This window comes from Bufo bufo, chromosome 4 (assembly GCF_905171765.1).
Source record: "Bufo bufo chromosome 4, aBufBuf1.1, whole genome shotgun sequence".
In the NCBI taxonomy this organism is placed as follows: Eukaryota; Metazoa; Chordata; class Amphibia; order Anura; family Bufonidae; genus Bufo; species Bufo bufo.
Window position 1 is genome coordinate 473,218,320 of NC_053392.1, and position 27,953 is coordinate 473,246,272.

The 27,953-nt window shown below is 41.7% G+C and overlaps 1 protein-coding gene across 4 annotated transcripts in view; it reads left to right on the forward strand.

The window, feature by feature from the left end:
- SYNE1 (spectrin repeat containing nuclear envelope protein 1) overlaps positions 1-27,953 on the forward strand; it is a 413,129-nt gene that overhangs the window by 265,204 nt on the left and 119,972 nt on the right. For 2 of the 4 annotated variants that reach the window (XM_040429494.1, XM_040429496.1), the window contains exons 89-102: positions 839-1,033; positions 5,953-6,093; positions 12,836-13,003; positions 14,533-14,694; positions 14,807-15,001; positions 15,261-15,434; positions 16,586-16,777; positions 17,865-17,912; positions 20,513-20,644; positions 22,291-22,397; positions 22,936-23,092; positions 23,215-23,346; positions 24,556-24,711; positions 27,283-27,492. In XM_040429494.1, coding sequence (XP_040285428.1) covers positions 839-1,033; positions 5,953-6,093; positions 12,836-13,003; positions 14,533-14,694; positions 14,807-15,001; positions 15,261-15,434; positions 16,586-16,777; positions 17,865-17,912; positions 20,513-20,644; positions 22,291-22,397; positions 22,936-23,092; positions 23,215-23,346; positions 24,556-24,711; positions 27,283-27,492 — 2,169 coding nt within the window. The remainder of the gene's footprint in view (positions 1-838; positions 1,034-5,952; positions 6,094-12,835; positions 13,004-14,532; positions 14,695-14,806; positions 15,002-15,260; positions 15,435-16,585; positions 16,778-17,864; positions 17,913-20,512; positions 20,645-22,290; positions 22,398-22,935; positions 23,093-23,214; positions 23,347-24,555; positions 24,712-27,282; positions 27,493-27,953) is intronic. The other 2 variants (XM_040429495.1, XM_040429497.1) reach the window with 1 other exon arrangement.

Sequence of the window (27,953 nt, forward strand, 5' to 3'; positions counted from 1 at the left end):
GACACCAAAACGCTGCAAGCATCGTGTCGGCCTCAAAAGCGGAACGGAGAACAAACGCAGCCAAACTGATGCATTCTGAGCGGATCCTTATCCATTCAGAATGCATTGGGGCTGAACTGATCCGTTTTGTTCCGCTTGTGAGATCCCTGAAACAGATCTCACAAGTGTACCCAGAAACGACAGTGTGAAAGTAGCCTAAGCTGCCACCAGCATTGCCTCCTATGGGGGTCAGATGCCACTAGTTGGCACCTGAGGTTTTACCTGGAAACTTTGGGTGCACACTGCAGACACAGTGTGAAAAGAGCCTTAAATGCAAAATTGCATGAAATATTGTCTGATAGTATAGTAATATATCTAATAACATGAGGAACCTTTACTCTGTACGGCGATGCTCAGACCAAGCTTTGTTGTTTTAATCTCTATGACGCCTATTGTTTCCTCTTCCATGCTGATTGTTTTAATCTTGGCTTAGGCTGACTCTTGCATTTTTCATGGTTGTAGTCACCCCATGACCTCATGACAGAGCTGGGGGGGGGGGGTAATAAGCGCCCTGAATGGTGTCACGTCTGTCCCTTTATGTATGCCTGTGCTGTGAATGGTGCCCGCCTCCTGTGGTTTCCCTGTGTGTCAGATGCAGGCCGGCTCAGTTCAGTTTCACAGTCGACATCCTCCCTTCCAGCCAGTGCTGACGGACGATACAGGGCTTGTGAGCTGTGATTTCATTGGCCAGTCGCTCCTAGCCTGACACGCAATACAATGCAAGGCTGATACAATGCAATTTCCTTCATGGCTGTTTTGTTGGTCTTAAGTCGCCTTCTGATTTAAAATGTGTTCCCAGGAGCTGGCGAAGAAGATCAAGGGCTATCAGGAGCAGATCGCATCGCTCAACTCCAAGTGCAAGATGTTAACCATGAAAGCCAAGCATGCCACAATGCTGCTGACTGTCACTGAGGTGGAGGGACTGACGGAGGGAATGGAGGAGCTGGACGCTGAGCTCCTCACTGCACACTCTGCGCACCCATCTGTTGTTATGGTAAGGCCTATGCTGGCGCTTTCCTATGAGAACAAAGCCCCTGATGGCAGCTGCAGCTTCACTACCGAGCCACATGTATCAGGACTTGTCTGGAGACATAATATGACCACAATAAAAACATAATTCATCCAGACATTTGTATCTGAAGGATACATGCTGCAGATATAAAGTCTTTTTATTTCATCTTCTGATACACATAGTGACTCTTTTGTTGGTTTCATAAGTAGTTTTGCCGGATGTTTTTGGTTTCTTATGTGGACGGCTCATGTGTTGCTACAGTAATTGTTACTAGTCACATTTTCTAAGATTCTCGCCACTTCTCCAGAACTTTATACTCATCACATGTTGCAGTCAGACTATAACTAGTACATGACTATGCAGAGCTTTGTATCATATTTTAGTATTATTATATTGCTGTACTAGAGTAAAGTGAATCTATCAGCAGTTTTGATCATGTTAAACTGCTGACAGCAAGATCTAGGGGGAAAACAGTTCAAACAAACCTTTTTTGGAGCATTTTTCATTAGGAGTAATGTGAATGGGAACTTTCATTCCAACCTGCAGATGCACTGGAGGCAGGTCTTCACTGTGAAGGGTCTTCTGCTCTGAGGGACAGCTGTGGCATCCAACCAGGAGACCAGGGGTGGCTATGGAGCAGCTCAATCCAGAAAGAAGAGAGCACTTCACAGTGAAGTTGAAGAGATTGTTCAATGTCATAATATTGATGACCTAGCCTCAAGACAGACACTATAATAGAAAATGCCTTTTCTGGTCCGCAATTGCGGACAAGAATAAGACATGTTCTATTTTTTCCAGGAACGAAATTGCGGATCCCGAAACAACGGATGCGGATCCCGAAAAAACTGATGCGGATCCAGGAAATGTAAATGGGTCCGCAAATTGCGGAACGAATGCGGACCCAAATTACGGACGTGTGAATGGACCCTAAAGGGGCCACAGTCCATTTGCGAGTGTGGCGTACTCTTCAGTAGTTTCCTGCACGCCATCTAGATTGTAGTGGCAGGGCAGTGTAATTACAGCTACCCCACCCATTCAAGGGAATGGGACGAACAGCTGTGATTACACTGTACTGCCATGACAATCTTGACGGAGTGCAGGTAACCATTAAAGAGGACATTGCATGAGCGCCGTGAACTCTTCAAACAGCTGATCGGCACGGGTGACAGGAGTCAGACCACCACTGATCTAATATTAGTGATAGGTCATCAATATTATGACTACACAACCCCTTTAAGGAGCCGAATCTGACAGAATAAAATGTCATATTCTCACTACCTCTAATAAATGCATCTTTGTATATTCATGCAAATACGGTTTTTGGTCCACCATGCGTGGGGCCACTCCATTCAGTGCACCTGGCTTCTTTTGCATCATCACTACCAGCTCTGAAATCTCAGGAACTGAGAGGAACATCAAGACAGATATGTTTACACTGGATTCTTCATCTATCAGTGTTAATAGCGGTTTGCAGGGAGGTTGGTAGCAAAAAATGCTCACAGGGCCCCTTCAAGTATATATCGGGGTCATCTATAAGACAGTGAACTTAAACTTCTCATTGATCCATCTGCACTACGCTACTAGTTTAGATTGCCATAGTTTCACACGGCCTGGATTATCAGAGACTGAGAGCAAATTGTCTCAAACATGAACTAAAGATGTGCTTAAAGAGGTCCTCCTGGCCAATTACCTTATACAGTGTCTCTTACGTAATTCTGTCCTCAAGTGTTGCTTGGGGTGGATTGCTGAGACAAGTAAAAGGGCATTTCACCCTGCCACTGCTGTGGCTGAGATCAGTTGACCATGGAAGTGTCACTTCTACTGACATGTCTGTTTTAGTAAGTAATTGTAATTCATCTATTCATACATTTGAAGGACTTATGCACATGACCGTATGTGCATCCCCCACTTTCCATGGGCCCCTTTGTAAAAATGCCTATTATTGTCTGCAAAACAGACAAGAATAGGACATATTGTATTTTTTTGTGGGATGGACATGCGGCACCATTGAAATTAATGGAAGGGGAAAAAAATGCAGATGGAATCCAGAAAATAAATATGGTCATGTGCATGAGGTCAGACATGTCTAGCGGTGACAGGTCCTCTTCAAGGCTTATAATATCTGATATAAAAATTATAGGCAATTATGGTAATGGCAGTAATATATAATATGTGTGCAGTACAATACTGTTTGGTTAGTGGGGTTATTAAACTTTACATTTTATGTGGCTATTGCTGCAATGTTTTGAGGCAGAACTCAATGTAACCACATGGTAAAGAGTAAAATACAATAGTTATAACTCTTTAAAGAGACTCTGTCACCATGATGAACCCTACTAAACCAGGCATATAGTCTGATAGGGTTGATCATGCTGTTTAAAACAATACCTGTCTTACCACTGTAGGTGACATTGTATTGGAGAAAATTGTACTCTTATTATTATGCAAATCAGGATTTGGAGCACCAAAAGGCAGTCTGTAGTGGTTTGAGCACCGCTACAGCGACGCCCCTGATGCTGAGTACACACACCTCTAGAGCTCAAAATATACCCCCTTCCCATAGATTGACAGTGCTAGACATCATGTCTAGACCTCAGTTCTCACATCTGAACAAATGCAGCGCAGATTCACAGTGCACAGGCGCAGTGTTTGATCCCATTTGAACAGGCGCAAGAACTCACTTCTAGACGTGATGTCTAGTGTTGTCAATCTAGGGGGGGGGGGGGGTTGAACTCTACAGGTGTGTGTACTCAGCACCAGGGGTGTCATTGTAGCGGTGCTCAAACTGCTACAGCCCACCTCTTGGTGCTCCAAATCCTCATTTGCGTAATAATAAAAATTTGAATTTCTCCACAACGCTGTTACCTACAGTGGCAAGACAGGTATCGTTTTAAAACGCATGATCAACCCTACCAGTCTGCATGCCTGGTTTAATAGGGTTGATCATAGTGACAGAGTCGCTTTAATGAATATATTAAAGGAGCACCCTGTGCAAATGATATACACATGCCTAGTACAGGAGGGGGAGTGCTTAAGAATGGGATTCTCTTTTTGATGGTCTTTAAATCCCTCTATCTTGCACTACCTCCTCAAACTCTGCACTCAACATAACGCAGTGTATCAGCTTTGTCCTGTGTCCTCCTTTAAATTTTCAGGTCCCATTCTAAGCAAATTGTCATGTGCCGGTTCAGATTAACATCTCAAGATGAAATAGATGTCAATAGAATAAATATATATATATATATATATATATATATACAGTACAGACCAAAAGTTTGGACACACCTTCTCATTCAAAGAGTTTTCTTTATTTTCATGACTATGAAATGTGTAGATTCACACTGAAGGCATCAAAACTATGAATTAACACATGTGGAATTATATACATAACAAGCAAGTCTGAAACAACTGAAAATATGTCATATTCTAGGTTCTTCAAAGTAGCCACCTTTTGCTTTGATTACTGCTTTGCACACTCTTGGCATTCTCTTGATAAGCTTCAAGAGGTAGTCCCCTGAAATGGTTTTCACTTCATAGGTGTGCCCTGTCAGGTTTAATAAGTGGGATTTCTTGCCCTATAAATGGGGTTGGGACCATCAGTTGCGTTGAGGAGAAGTCAGGTGGATACACAGCTGATAGTCCTACTGAATAGACTGTTAGAATTTGTATTATGGAAAGAAAAAAGCAGCTAAGTAAAGGAAAACGAGTGGCCATCATTACTTTAAGAAATGAAGGTCAGTCAGTCAGCCGAAAAATTGGTAAAACTTTGAAAGTAAGGGCTATTTAACCATGAAGGAGAGTGATGGGGTGCTGCGCCAGATGACCTGGCCTCCACAGTCACCGGACCTGAACCCAATCGAGATGGTTTGGGGTAAGCTGGACCGCAGAGTGAAGGCAAAAGGGCCAACAAGTGCTAAGCATCTCTGGGAACTCCTTCAAGACTGTTGGAAGACCATTTCAGGGGACTACCTCTTGAAGCTCATCAAGAGAATGCCAAGAGTGTGCAAAGCAGTAATCAAAGCAAAAGGTGGCTACTTTGAAGAACCTAGAATATGACATATTTTCTTTTGTTTCACAATTGTTTGTTATGTATATAATTCCACATGTGTTAATTCATAGTTTTGATGCCTTCATAGTCATGAAAATAAAGAAAACTCTTTGAATGAGAAGGTGTGTCCAAACTTTTGGTCTGTACTGTATATATATATATATATCTCGACTGTCTGAGATCAGATACTGTACGTACCCATTGTCCAGCACCACTAGTATGACTACAGTTATATGAAGTATATAGACTCCTTTGCTGTCTATTGGCGCAGATGTCTGCACTGATCAGTTCCTGTCCATGTTTGTCATCTGTACAATCTGATTTACCGTAAGTGTACCTTATGGGATCTTTTACCTGGAAGGAAATTAAGAGGAAATTTACGGTATATCTATAGCACCGATCTTGTATTTTCCAAAGACATTAATAGAGACTTGACCTCAACTTCTCCTCTGGAAATAGAGGTCAAACTGCTACCAATCTGAAATGTATGCCATGTCCTATCGATATGCCATAAATTTGCCTACCGACAAATCGTCTTCAATAATACGGATGAGCAGAGATGAGCTTGTCAACTTCTGTGGCATTTCACTGAGTTGTCTCAATTTGTAGAGTTGTCATGGTGCTCAAAATAAGATAAATTACAAATTTAGCACTGCTACATCTGTAATTGGTTCTAATTTTAGACACAGAGATATTATTACCAGGCTGCCGGTAACGGATCCCTCAATTCTATATCCCTCTATGTACATACGCTACTTGTCATTTTTATGTTTGTGATTTTGTGTCCAATCTCTGACTTCTTTCTGATCTGCTTGCTGTCCTCTGGGGTTCTTCCGGTGTTCTCCTGTGACAGATGACCGCTGGTCGCTGCCACACTCTTCTGTCTCCTGTCACTGAGGAATCAGGGGAGGAGGGTACCAACAGTGAGATCTCCTCTCCACCCGCCTGTCGGTCTCCTTCACCTGTGGCTAATACAGATGCTTCTGTTAACCAGGTATCACTATGCAGTATTTACCCGATGCCAGCAAGTGCAGCGCTAGATCTTCTGGACGCCTGCGTGGAGTCATCATGGTTATTGCAGTTAATGTCATCATCCCTTTTTCTAATATATACTATTATATTAGAGAAATACACAATTCTCTAGGTTTAGGGTATCCTCACACATACTGGTAGTGCCACGGCTTTTGCGCAATTGGCCCTCATAATATTACACTACAACTGTCTCTCTCTATTTCTCTAAACCAACTTGTATCTTTATGTGATCCAGAAAATCAAGGGTTGCACTTGTCTGGAAGATTTGTCTTGTTATTTTTCTTGTGTTTTTGTGTGTTCTGCATGGTAACATATTAGCTGTTTTATGTGGTTAAAGGGCATCTGTCAGCAGATTTGTACCTATGGAACTGGCTGACATGTGCACTTGGCAGCTGAAGGCATCTGTGTTGGTCTGTGTTGAGAAAAATGATGTTTTAATATATGCAAATGAGCCTCTAGGAGCAATGGGGGCGTTACCATTACACCTAGAGGCTCAGCTCTCTCGGCAACTGCTGCGCCCTCTGCACTTTGTTTCACAGTGCCAGGCAGTGAACCCTTCATAATACATGAGGCTGTCAATCAAAGTGCAGAGGACGCAGCAGTTGCAGAGAGAGCAGAGCCTCTAAGTGTAATGGTAACGCCCCCATTGCTCCTAGAGGCTCATTTGCATATATTAAAACATCATTTTTCTCAGCAATCCGGGCACCTATAAACATGGGACCAACGCAGATGCCTTCAGCTGCCAAGTGCACATGTCACAGGTCAGCCAGTTTCGTAGGTACAAATCTGCTGACAGATGCCTTTAATAACTTCATAATCCAAACATAAGCAATCTTCAAAGAAAATGATATTGTATCCAGAGTCATCTACTGGACTATAGATTTGCCATTACGTATTTACTTGAAATTCTCTTCAGGAAATGATTTTCTATTTAACTATGTGATAATCTAAGTTTCAGTTAGTAAGCCTGCTGGGATTCCAGGTAATGCAGCAGTAATATTCTGATGGTGAAAATCATTTTGCTTAATACAGGGAGTGCAGAATTATTAGGCAAGTTGTATTTTTGAGGATTAATTTTATTATTGAACAACAACCATGTTCTCAATGAACCCAAAAAACTCATTAAAATCAAAGCTGAATATTTTTGGAAGTAGTTTTTAGTTTGTTTTTAGTTTTAGCTATTTTAGGGGGATATCTGTGTGTGCAGGTGACTATTACTGTGCATAATTATTAGGCAACTTAACAAAAAACAAATATATACCTATTTCAATTATTTATTTTTACCAGTGAAACCAATATAACATCTCAACATTCACAAATATACATTTCTGACATTCAAAAACAAAACAAAAACAAATCAGTGACCAATATAGCCACCTTTCTTTGCAAGGACACTCAAAAGCCTGCCATCCATGGATTCTGTCAGTGTTTTGATCTGTTCACCATCAACATTGCGTGCAGCAGCAACCACAGCCTCCCAGACACTGTTCAGAGAGGTGTACTGTTTTCCCTCCTTGTAAATCTCACATTTGATGATGGACCACAGGTTCTCAATGGGGTTCAGATCAGGTGAACAAGGAGGCCATGTCATTAGATTTTCTTCTTTTATACCCTTTCTTGCCAGCCACGCTGTGGAGTACTTGGACGCGTGTGATGGAGCATTGTCCTGCATGAAAATCATGTTTTTCTTGAAGGATGCAGACTTCTTCCTGTACCACTGCTTGAAGAAGGTGTCTTCCAGAAACTGGCAGTAGGACTGGGAGTTGAGCTTGACTCCATCCTCAACCCGAAAAGGCCCCACAAGCTCATCTTTGATTATACCAGCCCAAACCAGTACTCCACCTCCACCTTGCTGGCGTCTGAGTCGGACTGGAGCTCTCTGCCCTTTTCCAATCCAGCCACGGGCCCATCCATCTGGCCCATCAAGACTCACTCTCATTTCATCAGTCCATAAAACCTTAGAAAAATCAGTCTTGAGATATTTCTTGGCCCAGTCTTGACGTTTCAGCTTGTGTGTCTTGTTCAGTGGTGGTCGTCTTTCAGCCTTTCTTACCTTGGCCATGTCTCTGAGTATTGCACACCTTGTGCTTTTGGGCACTCCAGTGATGTTGCAGCTCTGAAATATGGCCAAACTGGTGGCAAGTGGCATCTTGGCAGCTGCACGCTTGACTTTTCTCAGTTCATGGGTAGTTATTTTGCGCCTTGGTTTTTCCACACGCTTCTTGCGACCCTGTTGACTATTTTGAATGAAACGCTTGATTGTTCGATGATCACGCTTCAGAAGCTTTGCAATTTTAAGAGTGCTGCATCCCTCTGCAAGATATCTCACTATTTTTGACTTTTCTGAGCCTGTCAAGTCCTTCTTTTGACCCATTTTGCCAAAGGAAAGGAAGTTGCCTAATAATTATGCACACCTGATATAGGGTGTTGATGTCATTAGACCACACCCCTTCTCATTACAGAGATGCACATCACCTAATATGCTTAATTGGTAGTAGGCTTTCGAGCCTATACAGCTTGGAGTAAGACAACATGTATAAAGAGGATGATGTGGTCAAAATACTCATTTGCCTAATAATTCTGCACGCAGTGTATTTGCCTGCGCACTAAGCATTTTATAAAGAACGACTGCACCATACTTGCCACTACCACCAGCTCGGCCAACTTTGTAGAGACCTAGAGAGCACCTACTTATGAGACATGGCACTAAAATTCAATGATTCCATGCAGAAGAAGCTGCTGCAAGAAATAGGTTAAACCAGTGGCCTTCAGTTAAACAGATTAGTATGGCTGCAGACAGACCCTTGTTCTGTCTGAGGGAAAGCCTCACTGCTCCAATGGAGATTACCTAGAGATGGAGATGTGCTGATTCTCCTGTCTAAGGCTATCCCTAAGGCCTCATGCACACGACCATTGTGTGTTTTGCGGTTCGCAAATTGCGGATCTGCAAAACACAGATGGCGTCCGTGTGTGTTCCACAAATTGCGGAACGGCGTGGACAGCCATTAATATAACTAACTATTCTTGTCCGCAAAACGGACAAGAATAGGACAGGTTATATTTTTTTTGCGGACCACGGAACGGAGCAACGGATGTGGTCAGCACACGGATTATCTTTTGCGGCCCTTCATTGAAGTGAATGGGTCCGCATCCAAGCCACAAAAACTGCGGCTTGGATGCGGACCAAAACAACGGTCGTGTTTTGGGCTAAGGCTACCTGCACGTTACCGAAATTCCATATGAATTTCCATGCAGATTTCTGTGCATTTCCGCACTAAATCTGCATCTAAATCCGCATGTGTTACTTCCGGATTTGATGTGGTTTTGCCGCAGATCTCACCCTTGCATTGAAAAGGGCGAATCTGCACAAAGAATTGACATGCTGTGGATTTCAGAATCAGTCAGTTTCCATGCTGGTACTGTATCACATTGCGTTTTGTTTTGCACGAGAATCCTCATGGAAAAATTGTGCGTAATTGACAATGTGTGCAGGTAGCCTTATGTACCCCTAATGTAGACTTACAGGCACTTAGGGGCAGATTTTTCAAGACCAACGCCTTCTGTGACAAGGCGCACGTCTCATCATAAATTAGGCGCATCCTCCTTCAGTCCATGGCGCCTAAACAGAAATCTATGACAGTTCAGAGCTTCCGTAGATTTCTGGCTTCATTTGTGCCAGAAAACTGTCATTAATGAAGACAAATTTGTTGGGGCGGCTGGCCATGCCTCTTCCTGACATTGCAACATAAATTCAAGAGATGCAACAACACATAGTTTAAGACTTTTTAATGCCACTTTTCAGACACAAGGGAGATAATAAATCTATTTCCCCCGTTAGAAAAACTGTAGCAAAAATGTGACTAAGAAACCCCCTAGGAACGAAGATGTACTTTACGATGGACACCGCAGAGCGGTGTGGGCAAAAACGACACCAGCTCCTAGGTGGTATAAAAATTGATGTATAATTCGGATAGGGCTTTATGGATTATTGTAGCACATTGTGTTGCAAATAAGGGTTTTTGTGGTGCATTGTGTCGGAAATTCTCTTCACCGCTTTCTAAAACAGCTTCACAGAATCATACACATTTAACAATCCAAATCAGAAATAATTTGGTGTAGGCACAATATTCTGGCACTAAATAAACTTTTTAGAGCCATGCACCTCACTCCAGGTTTCTCCCCTTGGCATAACACAGTTTATGAGTTTTAAGCCTCTTGCCCACGAACGTGTGCGCCCCGTGGCCGTACTGCGGGCCAAAATGCACGAACACCCACCGCGGGGCAGCGGATCGCGGACCCATTCACTTTAATGGGTCCGCGATCCGGCCGTTCTGCAAAAAGATAGGAAATGTTCTATCTTTTTGCGCACCATTCCTCATCTCCGGATTCACTTCAATGGGTTCGCATCCGTGATGCAGAATGCACACAGAACGCTGCCCGTGTATTGCGTTTCCGCAAATGCGGTCCGCAATACCGCCACGGAGCGCATGCGTTCATGTGCAATAAGCCTTACCCGGAGTATCCCTTTAATGTATTGAACATCTCACTGATGTTGTGAATGATATTATATAAAAGTACAGTCAGTATAGTAAACAGCCCATTATTATTATTATTATTAGCCCAGACACTAGACTTATATTATTTACGAAGGGGCCTCATGCAGTGCTGGTGTGTATCCCCTGAGCCCTAGGTAAATTCATATCCTGCATTCTCCGTTAGTGTCCAACCATAAAGAACAGAAGAGCTGCTCCTTTTTTTGCTTGTGGTGACACTATCTCTCTCATTTCCAAAAATTGTGATGAGTATGTGCATATATGCAGGGGTGGACTAGCCATAGAACCTACAGGGAAACTTCACGGTGGGCCGATGCCCAGAAGTAATTAATCAATTATCTGATGCTTCCTAAGATAATTAACACTAGGAGTGTCAATGACCTTATGTACATGGCTGGCGGCCACAGGTGCCCTCCTGCCTCCTGAATTGAACTGTATTTCCATGCTGAGACACCTGGAGGAGGATGGAACGTGGCAGCTGGCACTGGCCACCACAGAGGGATGGCGTCTGAGGAGGTATTTTATGCTGCAATGTGGTATTTGGTTCTGCTAGAGCAGTATATGGCATTGCTGGCCCTATGGAAGCACGGAGAAGGCAGCGGTGGTCGCAGGAGTGCCGGTGCCTTCTCAGACAGCTGATCAGTGAGGGTCCCGGCGGGGGTTGGAGGATAGGTCATGTCATCAGTTTTAAAGTCTTAGTTAGGAAAAAAAGGAGCAGCTCTTCTGTTCTTTATGGTTGGACACTAAAGGAGAATGCAGGATATGAATTTACCTAGGGCTCAGGGAAAACACACCAGCACTGCATGAGGCCCCTTGGTAAAGAATAGAAGTCTAGTGTCTGGGCTAATAATAATAATGATAATAATGGGCTGTTTACTATAAGTACCAAGACTAACTAAGTACCCAGTCCGCCCCTGCATATATGATTATGTAAATGTGCCATATCCATTTGCAGTCTCCAATATTGAAAACTTTTTTTTTTGTCCAACCTGTTTTCACCTGAGTAAAATATATAGAGACAAAGCCACTTTCTCATACATCTGTGTAAGGAGTCATACATCCCCCTTTATCTGGCCCTGTCTGAATGTGGGCTGCTACATATTGAGAGAGTCGAGGCACAATTTAGGACCCCACGATATGGTTTGTTTCTAGTTTTAGCATGTATAGCTAGTAAACATTATTAGGGATTCAGTTTACTAAACTTAAAAGGTTTGTCCAGGATGTAACATTTTAAAAAAAACAGGGTCAGAATCGCTTAATAAAAACAAAAGCTTCCCGGGTCCCCTCTGGTCTCTACTTCCAGGTCCCTCTTGACACAGTTTGTAGAAATAATCAGTCAGCACCCCGGACGAAGGTGGTGCTCATATCCTGGGTTGTAGGCCTGTATATCCAAGTAGAAGAAGTGGATCACCACTCACTTTTTGATGCTAATAATCTTCACGCTATTGCATAAACAAAGTACAGGCAGATGTGACGCGTTTCGGCTAAACAGCCTTTTTCAGACAAGCATCATGCTTTTATTTTATTTTTTTATGTTCCGGCTGAACATCCCCCTTTATGACTTGTTTTGTTCCTTTTAGTCTAGATTTTACAGTTTCCTGTGTGATGCCACTGGGTTATCAGTACTTGTATGTGACACATTTTTTTCCTGAAATATTGATAATTATGCACATCACCTTGTGATGATTTAGACAAATTTAAAAGTCTGATGAACATAAGTAAAATTTACAATAAAGCCGGGCAGCAAAAGTAAAAATGATCAGCTCCCGACTTGTAGTATTTTTTGGAACCAAAATCAGACGTAAAAAGGAACATTATAACAATGTAATACCAATTTTTCCTTGAATTCTTTCTTTGAAAAAAAAAAATCGGACAGAACATGTGCCACACATATGCCGTGATGTGGAACTGCTGCTCTATGGTACTCTTTTTATTGAGTACTGTAACATACTAACAATAGTAGGGTGACAAAAAAATATACAGGGGCAATACTGAAAAGAAATAATAATTAGGAAACATAATAAAAAGAAAAAAGACTGTAAAAAAAGGGAATACATGCAATGAAAACACATGCTGTAGCATCAAGAACTAGCATGCATGCTTATGGTATGTGATCTGTTGAAAGTACTATGTTGTGCTTCATGCTCTTAGGACATTGCTTATTACCAGGCCTTATCTGCTGAACAGTTGCAGACGGATGCAGCGAAGATCCAACCGAAAACCAGTTCACCTCAAGAAATGTACGAGTCAGGGATAGAGATTGCTGCTAATGCCAAACTAGATGATCTTCAGCGCTCTTGGGAGACCTTGAAGAATGTGGTAGGTTTTTACTGTTTATGAACTTTGCATTATGTAACATGATGTTTACACAAGGAAACAGCATCTTCCTTCATTGGAGCTTCCATATCATACCCCACGTATTGACCCCCTCAGGGTCAATGATGTGGAAGCTCCAACTATGAAGATGCTGGAGAATATATGTTTACTTTTAGAATTTTTTTAGCCTGAAGAGACTGGGCTGGTGAACCTTACATTTAGGACAAGATTGGCCATGTGTGCTGTCCCCACTACTTATTTTACACAACAGTGACACTACATGAACTAATGTATATTCAACTCAGAAATATAATTATAGAAATCTGTAATCAAAATCCAAAGTCTCAGTGTTACCAGTTTTTCAAACAATTAACATTTTTGTGATTCTTCAAGTACGCAAATTCTAAATGATAGTAACATAGTTTTAAAGCTGGAAAAAGACTTACGTCCATTCAGTTCACAGTGTTATCCGGAGAGGCAAAAAACCCCATGAGGTAGAAGCCAAATTTTCCTCATCTTAGGGAGAAAACATTATTTCTGACTCCAATAAGGCAATCAGATATCTCCCTGGATCAATGACCCCTCTCTAGTAGCTATATCCTTAGCTATATCCTGTAATATTATTACACTCCAGAAATTCATCCAGTGAGTTCACCATCACCACCTCTTCAGGCAGAGAGTTCCATAGTCTCACTGCTCTTACCATAAAGAATCCTCTTCTATGTTTGTGTACAAACCTTCTTTCCTCCAGACGCAGAGGATGTCCCCTCTTCACAGTCACAGTCCTGGGGATAAATAGATGATGGGAGAGATCTCTGTACTGACCCCTGATATATTTATACATAGTAATTAGATCTCCCCTCAGTCATCTTTTTTCTAAAGTGAATAACCCTAATTTTGATAATCTTTCAGGGTACTGTAGTTGCCCCATTCCAGTTATTACTTTAGTTGCCCTCCTCTGGACCCTCTCCAGCTCTGCTATGTCTGCCTTGTTCATAGGAGCCCAGAACTGTACACAGTACTCCATGTGTGGTCTGAATAGTGATTTGTAAAGTGGTAGGACTATGTTCTCATCACGGGCATCTTTGCTTCATGGCATTTACATTTCTAGTAATTTCCAGATGACCCCTGGATCTATTTCCAAAGAATCTTCACTGAGTGTTACAGTACAAATTTATTACAGATTTATTACTAAGGCTTTATGCACATGGCTGTGTCCGTGTTTTGGTCCACAAAAACGGATTAGCAAAATACGGTCACCGTTTGTGATTCCACATTTTTCTCACCTCCGTCAATAGAAAGGACTATGCTTGTCCTCAAAACGGACAAGAATCAAACATGTGGCCCCATAGATATGAATGTGTCAGTGCGTTATCTGCAACAAATGATGAAAAATATAATCATGTGCATGAGGCCTAAAACTGAGAAACTCTACTAATGTTTATTTGAAGTATGTTTATTTTAAATTGTGTAATGTAAATCTTTTTTCTTACTTTGCCATGACATAAATTACGTATGTGTAACTTTTTAAGATAAGTGAAAAGCAGCGTACTCTATATGAGGCTCTTGAACGACAGCAAAGGTACCAAGATTCTCTCCAGTCTATTTCCACCAAAATGGAGGCCATTGAGGTCAAGCTGAACGAAAGCTTAGAACCCTGCAAAACCCCGGAAAGTCAGATGGCCGAGCACCAGGTGCGTGAATTGCTCATATGATTTTTCCTTAAGGTTACATTAAGGTTACAAAAGTCAATTTAAAAATACTTTAGTCCATGAAACTGAACAGTGTTTTAATGTTCTTTTTCAGGCTCTCATGGATGAGATCTTAATGTTACAAGAAGAAATCAGCAAGTTGCAAGCATCTTTTGCAGATGAACTAGTTTCAGAATCGTTAGATTCTGAGACTGCGGATCAGCTAGCTCTGCAATCCACACTCACTGTGTTGGCGGAGAGGATGGCCACCATCAGAATGAAAGCTTCTGGAAAACGCCAGCTGCTAGAGGTAATGTCAAATTTAGTGAGGGCGAAGTTCATGTGCATTCAGGTGTCAACGCATTAAATGTTCTGTATTGTAGGTTTTCTATTATATTATTATAGTACATTCTCTTGTGCTGTTATCCTCTGCATAGAAGTGTTCCACAGATTATGATGTCAACTGCAGTGCATTGGCTAAGAATGGGTTCTTCCTGCCAGAGGAAACAGATTTCTAGTAATGTTTTCCAAAATGACCTAGTAATATACACAAATTGTTACATCATTAGGAAAAATTGAATGAACAGCTCGAAGAACAGCGTCATGAACAGGCTCTGCAGAGATATCGCACTGAAGCTGATGAGCTGGATCATTGGCTGCTAGGTGCTAGAGCCACCTTAAACAATGTGTTACGTGCATTGGAGGAGCCCATGGGCATGGAAGCTCAGCTCGTTGATTGCCAGGTAAAGTCAATCAAAACAAGCTATTGTATAACAGATAAGGTGACACATGACCATTCTGCAAAAAAAATTGCTTTAAATATAAACTTTTTCCTTCTTATATGTATAGAATTAAAGGGGTTCTGCAGTTTTTTTAAAACTGATGATCTATCCTCTGGATAGATAATCAGCATCTGATCGGCGGGGGCTCCGACACCCGGGACCCCTGCCGATCAGCTGTTTGAGAAGGCAGCGGCGCTGGCAGTAGCGCCGCGGCCTTCTCGCTGTTTACCGCAGGCCCAGTGACGTCACAACTAGTTACAGTGCCCTGGGCGGGCTAAGCTCTGTTCACTTAGCTGCCCCCAGGCCAGTGATACTAGTCGTGACATCACTGGGCCTACGGTAAACAGCAAGAAGGCCGCGGCGCTTTAAATATAAACTTTTTCCTTCTCATAGGTATAGAATTAAAGGGGTTCTTCAGTTTTTTTTAAACTGATGATCTATCCTCTGGATAGATAATCAGCATCTGATCGGCAGGGGTCCGACACCCGGAACCCCTGCCGATCAGATGCTGATGATCTATCCTCAGTTTAAAAAAACTGCAGAACCCCTTTAAACATAAATTGTAATTCATTATTAATATCATATCACCTGCATTTCTAAATGACTGATCAATCCAGTTTTATTTCAGAATTTGGCTCATTACGTAGGTTGCAGAAATTTTTGGGAAGATACAAATCCCAAAAGAAAGAAAATCCCATGAAAGAATACCCAGTTACAGATCTGTATATACAGGTTAATCTGTAAAGCGGATTATGTAGATATGCTCAGAGTCATTCACAAACCTCTGAAGGGCTTATCAGTGTAACACATGGCTCATTTGTAGAAGAGAAGACTGTCTAGTGGTTGCTGTATAGGGTGCAGATGATCGACTTGAAGAATTATGGAATGATGCAGTGTGCGAGACCTTTTCTTAGACACACCACATTTCTAACAAATTCAGACATTGATCTTTACATGTGGTGAACATTCGATGGATCTACAAACAAAAATGACCTTCATTTCTTTTTGGTTTTGTTGGTCAGAGATGGGCTTTGGCAGTCAAGTGCCAATGTTGACAAGGATCCTTGTTTCATAAAATGTTTGAATTTGCGTCTTTGTTTTCTCTGCTGCAGAACATGTTGTTGGAAATTGAACAGAAGGTGGTGGCTCTATCTGAGCTTTCTGTGCACAGTGAGAGCTTATTTATGGAAGGAAAGGCCCACACTAAGGAAGAGGCTGAACAGTTAGCTATGAAGCTGAGGACATTAAAGGGAAGCCTTCTGGAACTGCAAAGGGTTCTACAAGACAAGCAAATTAGCATTCAGGTACAGTTCTCATAACTTTCTTTTATTAATGATCAGTCAATTTTTTTTGGGCATTCTCCTTTGGTTTTAATGTAAACTGATTTGGAATTCTGTGCATCACCACCTAGAGTTTTATCCTTAGACAGCAATATTATTGCTCATATGTCGGTACATAACAGTGAGGTTTTTTACATACAGAGATAACATATATATTGTACAAGTCAGTAGCGCAGTTACTCCTGACCTTATTGTCGTGAGGGGCCACTGAACATTATTTTAAACTCCAGGGAACCTATGTTCTCAATACTACCTCCAAGAAACTTGGTGAAAGCAAGTGGATTCTTGCTATAATTTAGTATTTTTGCGCAGATTTGACGACTTCTTTTCATGGCCAACATCTATGAACATGCTAAGTTTACCATGCCTGTATAAAAATGCCAGCTCTTGCCCCTGCTTTATTCTTGGAAACCACTGATCAGGTTTAAAGGGGTTGTCTCACTTCAGCAAGTAGCATTTATCATGTAGAGAAAGTTAATACAAGGCACTTACTAATGTATTTTTATTGTCCATATTGCTGCCTTTCCCGGCTTCATAAATTTTTCCATCCATTATAAACTGCTCATTTCTAGGGGTTATGACCATGTGCACGCTCCCGCGGTTCCAGCCACCAGAGAGGCTGGTGCTTTTTCCTATAGTGTGCAAACACGGCCACTGCTGCTGGATTACAGCGTGGTCATAAACCCTGGAAACGAGCAGTGTATGATGTGATGGAAAAATGAATGAAGCCATCAAAGGAAGCAATATGGGTAGTAACAATACATTAGTAAGTGCCTTGTATTAACTTTCTCTACATGATAAATGCCACTTGCTGAACTGAGACAAAACCCTCACTCTCTTGGTTCAAAGGACTCCCTGGGGGGAATCCCTGCATTAGCTACTACTGTACCTTTATATAGTTGTTTATAACATGAAGAGCTACTAAAAAGTCCTGCACTAACCCATGACAACTGTAGTGCTAGACATAGTACATACACATCGCATAGAGTAGAATAATATTTCTTGTCATGGATCTCTTTAACAGCACGTCTGTGTCTTGTTTACTCCATAGGCTAAGCTAGCATGGGGCGAGATGAAAGCACACAAGAAAGTAGAAAATGTAATGAACATGTCTGTTTTCTGGTTTGGGAAATGCCTGCGGTTTGATCTTTTTTTCTCAGGGTGTGCTGTGCAATGTTTCACTTCCTTAAAATTTACACCTTTAGGCCTCATGCACACGAGCATATCCATTTTTTTGTTGCTCAAATTGCGAATCTGCAAAAATGGATACCTGCCTTGTGCATCCCATATTTTCCCTTATGTTACAAATGCCTATTCTTGTCTGCAAAATGGACAAGAATGCAACATATTCAATATTTTTGTGGGGCTGCAGAACGAACATACAAATGCGGACAACACATGGTGTGCTATCTGTATCTTTTGCAGTCCCATAGAAATTAATGGGTCTGCATCCGATATGCAAAAAAATGTGAATCGGATGCGGAGTGAAAATATGGTCGCGAGCATGAGGCCTTAACCAATAGTAATAATGTATTTTACCTAATCAGCTCATAATCTAAGCTAACTGATTTTTGATTTTGTGAATCAAATTTACACCAAAATTTACTGTGTCAATTTTCCTTTTCTGTTAAATCATTTATACTATAGTGCGAGCACTGTGGCTTGAGTTTTGAGATTTCTCTGTCTTTCTTCAATATTTCAAAAAAAGCAATTGGCTTTTCCATGTTCAGTCAACCTCTGCCCGATATCCTGCCCAGCACACTCTGCTGCTTTATTATTAGATTGAGGCATTAATTTAGTATTAGATTGAGGCATTCGATTTATTATTAGATTGAGGCATTCGATTTATTATTAGATTTATTATTAGATTGAGGCATTAGATTTATTATTAGATTGAGGCATTAGATATTTTATTAGATTGAGGCAGTCAATAATAAATGGCAGCTGCCAATGCATCTGTTTGGGTCACATATAAGTAGTAAGTAGTGTTGAGCGAAGCGAATCATTCGAAGCGGAATTTTGTCTGAAGTTTAGGAAAACTTTGATACTAAACTAATCTAAATTTTCTTGCACTTCGTGTTAACGAATCATTTTTTCCTAAAATGGCGGCTGCACTTATTACAAAGCAAAACTAAGTGTAAAGGAGACAAGCCCGGGAATGCAAGATCACCCTATAAAACCCTCATCCCACGCAGTCTCCACCATTGCCTTGTGAGCTGAACATAGGGAGAGACGTGGCAAACGCTCGTGTGCTAGGGACAGTGTTGCTGAAAACAATTAATAGAGGAATATAGGCAAGGGAGAGTGTGGGGAGAGTCCAGGGAGACTTATGCTGCATCAGTTTTATTTTTTTATTACTACCTTTACTTATTCCTACATTAGCCGTAAACTAAGATATGTAATTCAATACCAATAATCTGGAACCTTTATTATTCCACTGCCAGCATTGAGACCAATACCACCCAGTCTGCACCCCTTAGAGGGGCCAGGTCTTAATGATGACTATCCTCATCTTTTGCTGGCTTTACTTCTTCCAAATCATCCTTCAAAGTCTCCATGTTCTAGAAAAGTCAGCAAGATGCATAGAGAGGAGGAGCTGGATGTTCCTGATGACATATTCTCATCAATAAAAGATTATGTGGAAAAGGAGGAAAAGCAGATGGCAGAAGAAGGGCTCCCACCTGTAGGACAGGAGAGCGCTGGGGTTGGAGAAGTGGGTATGCCAGAGCTGATTAATATTCCATATTTACTGTCAAATAACCTGCAGGAGATTGCAGGCCACAACAGCAATAATTTGCATATTGTGCCATTGCAGAGTGTCCTGGGTATACATGATTTATAACAATTTGTGACAAATTAATTCGGAAAAAAATCTAATTTCTTAGCTAACTTTGGCTAAAGTTGCTGAATCAAATTTTTTCAAAACTTCACTCATCTGTAGTAGTAAGAAAAGAGCATTGTGCTGCTTTTGTATGGTAGCCATACAGTATATAAGAACATTAGTACAAGATGTAATAAGGCAGGTTTTTCATTATAACATCTCGATTCCTCATAAACATTTTAACATTGAAATATAAAAACACCTGTTAAAATTGATAGTTTTCATAAGTTATCTCGTTAGTAAGTTGTGATCCTGGTCTACAAAAGATTTAGAAGCTCGGTAAAGTTTACCAACACTATGAGGGTGTTCGTAATAAGAATCAGTAGACGTGACTGACTGATCTCTTCTGCCTTACGTCACGTAATCTGAATTAGAAGCTCTGACGTGAGCTTGTGAGTGAAGAGATTATTGTGTTTACACCACAGCAGGAAGCTGCAGAATCAGCTGGGTACACCATGTATTTCCTGCTTTGTCCTATAATCTAACCTTGTGTTTTAGGGAAAGCAGGTCAAAAAGTAGGCTGCAGATTTAAGGGGTCTTATAGGGAAGGTAATGGACACCCACACTAGACAGCCCACTAATAAAACTGTGATTCTGAAGGGGGCACCAGTCCTTTTCTAGCTAAGAGACATAGAGCAAGTACACTGTGAAGTCTCAATAAATCAGTAGAGATAACAACGGAAGAAGCAATATATGCTACAATACCTCTTCTTCTACGAGCAAGAAGAAAATGGCCTACTATGAGGACTTCAGCACCGACTGAAAGTCTTAGGCATGCCAAGTGCTGGCCTTTTCATATTTTATTTATATTTGATCAGGGGACGTTCCATGAAACAGAGGAGTCTGAAGCAGAACTATCTTCTTCACAAAGCCCCAGCGTCCAGGAATGGCTTGCTCAGGCACGTACGACCCGATCTCTACAAAAGCAGAACAGTCTGCAGAGGCAAAAGGTAAAGCCCAGTGAACTTGTATTCATTTTTGCTGAATTATCATTTGCATGCAACATTTTATATACAATAGAGACAGACATTAGCTGACTATTAAAGGGAACCTGTCGCCAGGATTTTGGGTATAGAGATGAGGACATGGGTTGCTAGATGGCCACTAGCGCATCCGCAATACCCAGTCACAATAGCTCTGTGTGCTTTTATTGTGTAAAAAAAACCGATTTGATACATCTGCAAATTACCCTGAGATGAGTCAGAGCTTGAAAATATGACTCTTCTCTGGTCACACAAGTAAGATATGACTCTTTTATGTTAATTTGCATATGTATCAAATCGTTTTTTTTACACAATAAAAGCACACAGAGCTATGGGGACTGGGTATTGCGGATGTGCTAGCGGCCATCTAGCAAACCATGTCCTCAGCTCTATACACACAATCCATGTGACAGGTTCCCTTTAAAGAAGCACTCCGACAAAAATGTTTATTCTCGGACCTTTTAGGAGGGTACATGATGTAAACTGTAGGGAAGGTAATCTTCCTTTCAGATACTCAGATTTGTCATTTGACCAAGATCTCGAAATGACACAGGACAGGAAGTCAGTTACTTCTCTATTCTTTCCTATGAGACTGACATTGAGGCTCCTATAGGAATACATAGAGAAACTGACTTCCTGTCCACACATAAGATGCTGTGTGATTTGGAGAGTGTGGGTCACATAACACTAATCAGAAGGCAGATTATAACTCACAAATACAGTCACTGGTAAGAAGATTACCTTCACTATGGTTTTCATCGTGTACTATTCTAATAGGTCAAAGAATAAACATTTTTGTGGAAGTGCTTCTTTAAAGGTGATTTGGACAATGGGAGGGAAATGAGTGTAGAAACAGGAATCTTTATTTTCTAAAATATATTACAAAGTTCACTACTACGGTATCACCTAGCCCTGTGATGGCTAACCTCTGGAACTCCAGCTGTGGTAAAACTACGACTCCCAAGATGTACACTTGCTTGGCTGTTTTCAGAACCCCATAGAAATTAATGGCGCATGATGGGAGTCGTAGTTTCACCACAGCTGGAGTGCCAGAGGTTAGCCATCACTGACCTATACTATTGAATTATGAAAAATAAAAGTTTAGGTATGCTTTAATAATCTCGGACAAGCCCTGCAATAGCCCGGGACATGCACAGTGATGTGCAGGTGTATGGAACGTCCCCTCTGCAGCCAATCACTTCCATCAGATGAGGACAGTGATTGGCTGCAGTGGTCATGTGCCCTATCCTGGTACACCCCCGTTGCAGTTTGCAAACAAACAGCGCCAGAAGAACCAGACCAGCGCTGCTGAGAATAATGCTGAAGAAAGGTGTGAGTATAAGATGATATTTTATTTTAGGCTCCAAGATTTTTAATTATTTCAAGCAACCCCTTTAAGTAAAGGGCTTAAGGTCAGGTTACATCTGTGCATGGTACGTTAGTGAAAGCATCTTGGTGGTTTGTATAGTCATAGATACTACACCTTGTATAGTTATTATTGCCATCGCTGTATACCTCGAAGATTGTGAGCTATCATTTTTTTAAGAAAGACACATTTCCGTATATATATAGTACAATATAAAACACTTTTTGTTTTTGGTGCTGTGTATTAGGAACTGGAACAGGAACTTGCTGAGCAGAAGAAATTATTGCAATCAGTTGCAAGTCGTGGAGGTGAAATAATTAATCAGCAGACAACCAGTGATCGGTCAAATATCAGGTATGGTGTTTTCTTCTATTTATATAGAAATTGTAACTGATGGGTTTACAGGATTTAGTTGTCATTCAAATCTTTCCTCTAAGCTTAAGGGCTGTATTACACTGCGCAATGTTCATTTCCACCAGTCTGATTACACATGCTGATGCAAACTACCGCAGTCGTCCCTCCTTCATTTAGTTCTGTTGATTTTCGGCCATATGCCTGATTACACAGGGAGAAGTGCTACTGATAACCGGGCATCTTTCATCATGGTGTAAGATGCCAATTTGCCGACAAATCGGCGTTTGCTCGGTTATGGCAATTATCGGGAACAGACATTCCTATGAACACTTGTTCCCAATAATTGCCCAGAAAATCATGTAGTTGAACAGGTCCTTACTTTCTTAATGGTATTTTTTAGATGGTAGGGACATCTTTTTAGGACATCTTTTTTAAGGATTGTCAATAGGAGTTTTCCAGTAAATATTGGATCACTTTACACACTATTTTGCAGTGTTTTTATGTGTTTATGTGTATATTTCCTTTTCTTTTGACATAGTGAGGGACCAGACTCGTTATCTAGGGAATTAGGTTTGGAAGGTGTGAAGCCAACATCACTAGACCAAATGAGAAAGAAATGGGAAACCCTGCACCAGGAACTCTGCACCAAGGAAAAACTAGTGCAAAATTCTTTACAACAGGAGCAAGAGCAGCCGGTAATTATGGAGGACTGAACATAGTACCTACATCCACAAACAACCATAGTATAGTGCAAGGTTGGAACTGTTAAATGTTACTTCATCTTTCTAAACTAAACTATGTTTTTCACTCTACGCAGATGTTCAACAAGACAAACAGAGTTATTTCTGGGGTGCCTTTTTACAAAGGAGACAAACAAGTTCAAGATAAGTCAGAAGTTACCAACATTTTGGACGGGTTAAACCAAGCACTGGAAGATGTATCTTCTCAGGTATATAGTGCTAAGAAGTAGAATCTTAAACTGAATAATATTTTCTGGTTACCATTTCCTCTGACAAAACCCTCCAAAATATAGAATAAAAAAATTGTATTTCACATATACTTTAAAGAAGTCAGCAGCACTGTAGTGTTAAAGGGCTTCTGTCACCCCACTAAACTCATATTTTTTTTTTTTTTGTGTACTTATAATCCCTATCCTGCCATATTGCCATACATTATGTTATTAATAATTTTCGTTCAGTAGATTTAGCAAAAAACGTACTTTTATGATATGCTAATTACCTTTCTACCAGCAAGTAGACGCAGCCGCAGAAAACCGCCCCCTCCTTCTGTTGATTGACAGGGCCAGCCGCGATCTCCTCCTCCGGCCAGCCCTGTCAGCATTTCGAAAATCGCGCGCCTGTGTTGAGTCGGCGCAGGCGCTCTGAGATAAGGAGGCTCGCCTCCTCAGCACTCCCTCAGTGCGCCTGCGCCGATGACGTCTTCTCTTTCGGTGACGTCATCGCCGCAGGCGCACTGAGGGAGTGCTGAGGAGGCGAGCCTCCTTCTCTCAGAGCGCCTGCCCTCAAGACAGGCGCGTGATTTTTGAAATGCAGACAGGGCCACCGGAGGAGGAGATCGCGGCTGGCCCTGTCAATCAACAGAAGGAGGGGGTGGTTTTCTGCGGCTGCTACCAGCAAGTAGACACCCTACTTGCTGGTAGAAAGGTAATTAGCATATCATAAAAGTAAGTTTTTTGCTAAATCTACTGAACGAAAATTATTAATAACATAATGTATGGCAATATGGCAGGATAGGGATTATAAGTACACAAAAAAAAAAATGAGTTTAGTGGGGTGACAGAAGCCCTTTAAGGTGCAATTCTTATAAGAGCAGGTCTATAGTCCTCCACACCGGATAAATAAAAGATGAGGCAGAACGCCAATTAATACACGCCTTTAGTCAACCATGCGTCATCCTCCCCCTCAGGACGTCAGGGGAGAGGAGAAGGATGCCAGGCACAGCCTACGGTAGGAGCACGCAGTGGAGAAGAGGGAGGAAACCTTCGCAGCTTAGCGGAAGTACACAGCGTGTAAGGGCGCCAGACTTGTGCACTTTCAAAACGAAAACATTGGATACATTTACACATACACAAGGGTATATACGTCCTTAGTTTCATGCAGATAACATTTAACATCATGATCTTTATATGTTTCCTCAGAATGGATTTGGGGAAAAGAAGATTCTCCCTGTAGAGAAGAAACTTTATGAAGCTGTTTCAGCCACCTCCACCTGGTTGGATGATGTGGAGGAACGTCTTTTTGTACAAACTGCTCTACAACCAGAACAGACAGAAACTTGCCTTTACAACCAAGAGGTAGCTTTTGCTATATTTTATCAAGATAATGACCCATGTTTAGTGATGTGATTGTTGTAAATTGTCACAGTTTGGTGCAATTTGTTGCATCTAGTTTTATGGAGAGAAAAAAAAAGGAAAGAATGCGGCTTAGAGGGGAATAGGGCTCGGCCTTAGTTGTGACATTTTGCACCAAAATTGCGCACTATTCTGGAGTAATATTTTTTTGCAAAGTAAGCTGCCCAGTAGTTGATATAAAGTCAGACAAAAGTACCATCCTGTAGGAAAAAAGGACACGCATCTCAACCACATGCCATGCATTGTACTTTTGCTTATAAGCATAATTTATAAACACGAATACAAGGCACTTTGTATATATTTCTATCAAAATGCACATCATGATGGCCTCTTTCAAGTGCGTCCCTGGCGCAGCAATAAATGGTGAATGCTGCCACTGCAACACGAAACCTGCAGACTGCCCCAGCAAGTTAACAGCACCCCTGCTGTAAGGCTAAACCCCCTCAGCACAGAGCCAACAGCTGCCATGCTGAACTGCACCAAGTGACCAGATCTCAAAAGCTCACTTTTCCATGTAGTCTCAAACGATGTAGAGCGGAGCTATATGCTTAAATTGGCGCTGACATCTGTTGCACGACTAATGATCGCTGTGTAGCAGTGCAGCCACTGAATGTGGACGTAGCTCGGCTCACAACTTGCTATGACGACAGCGCCAGAATCACAAAACATACCAAAACTGATGAATTTTTTTGCCATTCTGGGGCTGCAAAGTACCTCTTCTGGTGATTAAAACACTGTCTACATTGGGGTAAATGTTTCTAGCTGTACATTAAACCTACCATTCAACATAAGCCACCGTGCTAAATTTGTGAAACAGAATATTTTAAAGTTCATACACATAGAAAAGCAATACAATAATGCAAAGTGTAAAGGCTCTTTCACACTTGCGTTGTTCTTTTCCGGCATAGAGTTCCGTCGTCGGGGCTCTATGCCGGAAAAATCCTGATCAGGATTATCCCAATGCATTCTGAATGGAGAAAAATCCGTTCAGAATGCATCAGGATGTCTTCAGTTCAGGACCGGAAAGTTTTTTGGCCGGAGAAAATACTGCAGCATGCTGCGCTTTTTGCTCCGGCCAAAAATCCTGAACACTTGCCGCAAGGCCGGATCTGGAATTAATGCCCATTGAAAGGCATTAATCAGGATCCGGCCTTAAGCTAAACGTCGTTTCGGCGCATTACCGGATCCGACGTTTAGCTTTTTCTGAATGGTTACCATGGCTGCCAGGACGCTAAAGTCCTGTTTGCCATGGTAAAGTGTAGTGGGGAGCAGTATACTTACCGTCCGTGCGGCTCCCGGAACGCTTCAGAGTGACGTCAGGGCGCCCCACGCGCATGGATGACGTGATCGCATGGATCACGTCATCCATGCGCATGGGGCGCTCTGACGTCATTCTGGAGCGCCCCGGGAGCCGCACGGACAGTAAGTATACTGCTCCCCTGCTCCCCACTACTACTATGGGAACCAAGACTTTAATAGTGTCCTGGCTGCCATAGTAACACTGAACGCATTTTGAAGACAGATCAGTCTTCAAATGCTTTCAGTTCACTTGCGGTGTTACGTATCCGGCGGGCACTTCCGGCAAATGGAGTACACGACGGATCCGGACAACGCAAGTGTGAAAGAGCCCTAAGCACAGTCATGGATTGTAGATACAATACCAGTAGTCAGATAAATAACAGTAAATTCTTGAAATCACTTCGTGTTCGTGAGGATGACCAATTCAGAACAGGTAATGACCTTTATTCAATTCAGGTCGATGTCATATATAGGCTGGTACTGAGCAGCCAAATTAATGGTCTTGATGTTCTTTGCGATGATTGGTCGTATATCCAACAAACAATGTATCTAGCTCACTGTGGGTCTAGAAAGCATAGGTTTGCACCAGGTCATGAACCTGTGGCAATCCAACAGCTGTGAAACTGCAACTTCCAGCGTGCACATTTACTTGGTGTTCTGGAAGTTGGAGTTCCTAGAGGTTGCTGATCCCCGGGCTACAGGATTATCTAATATTAGTCAGGAAAACTAAGACCCACATGCAGAGTGCAAGACCACTAAAGATAGGAGTTCCGCAGTCATGACAATAGGGTCCCTATACCCCATGTAGGCCTCTCAAAATGATCAAAGCTGGCCGCTCCACTTATTCCTAGCCTATCTCCAGAACTCTGATAGAGATGAATAGAGCAGCCGTGCACATGCCAAACGGCCGCTCTGTTACTTTTGGGAGGCCTCCATGGGGTACAGGATCACAGTTCTCATGAGTGGTGGAGGTCCCAGCGGTAGGACCCCCACTGATCTAATAGTTATCCCCTATCCTGTGGACCGGAATACCCCTTTAATCCTGCAGAGAGAAATAATTGAGAGAAATATTTTCTCACCATGAGTATCTGAGATGCCACTTGGCACTGTTTTAGAGATATTTTGGGGGTACAGAAGATGGACGACTTTTCAACTATACAAAATTACAGTACAGTACTAAAGTTTTCTCACATTTAGTATCTGCTTAATATACAGACTTTAGCAAAAGACATTAAAGAAATGACTGAAGAAATGGACAAGAACAAGACTCTGTTTTTTCAAACATTTCCAAGCAGCAGAGACCACCATGAAATCATTGAGGATACCTTATATTGTCTTCTTGGAAGACTGAACTCCTTAGAGTCAGTGGTCAACAACAGATGTTGTCAGATGAAAGAAAGACTACAGGACCTTCTAACCTTTCAGGTATGATGTTCACCTTTTGTTCCTTTACTTCAAGTATTTGCATCATCAATATTATTTTACTGCCTTCAAAGACATTGCATTTGTATCTAGCTCATGTCATTACAGTGCTACTTGTCATTGTGTTGGGTATACAATTTGTTCTATATGTGTATCCTCTGGAATTCACAAAGATGGCAGGGTTAATTGTGTAAGTTATATCAATTGTCTTCTCTGTCTTACTAAGGTCCGTTCCCCCATCCAGATGGAGGGGCAGGCTGCACATGTGCCCTGCCGCTCCATTCATTCTCTATGGGACTGGCAGAAGTAACTGATCGTTGTACTTGGCTACAGCTCTTAAAGGATAACTGTCACATTTAGACCCTAATTTCAATTTTTATATATGTAGTTGCTAATAACATGATATTCCAGAATCAGTTACTATTAGACTGACTTACCCCATATTTAATAAGATTCAGCCCTTA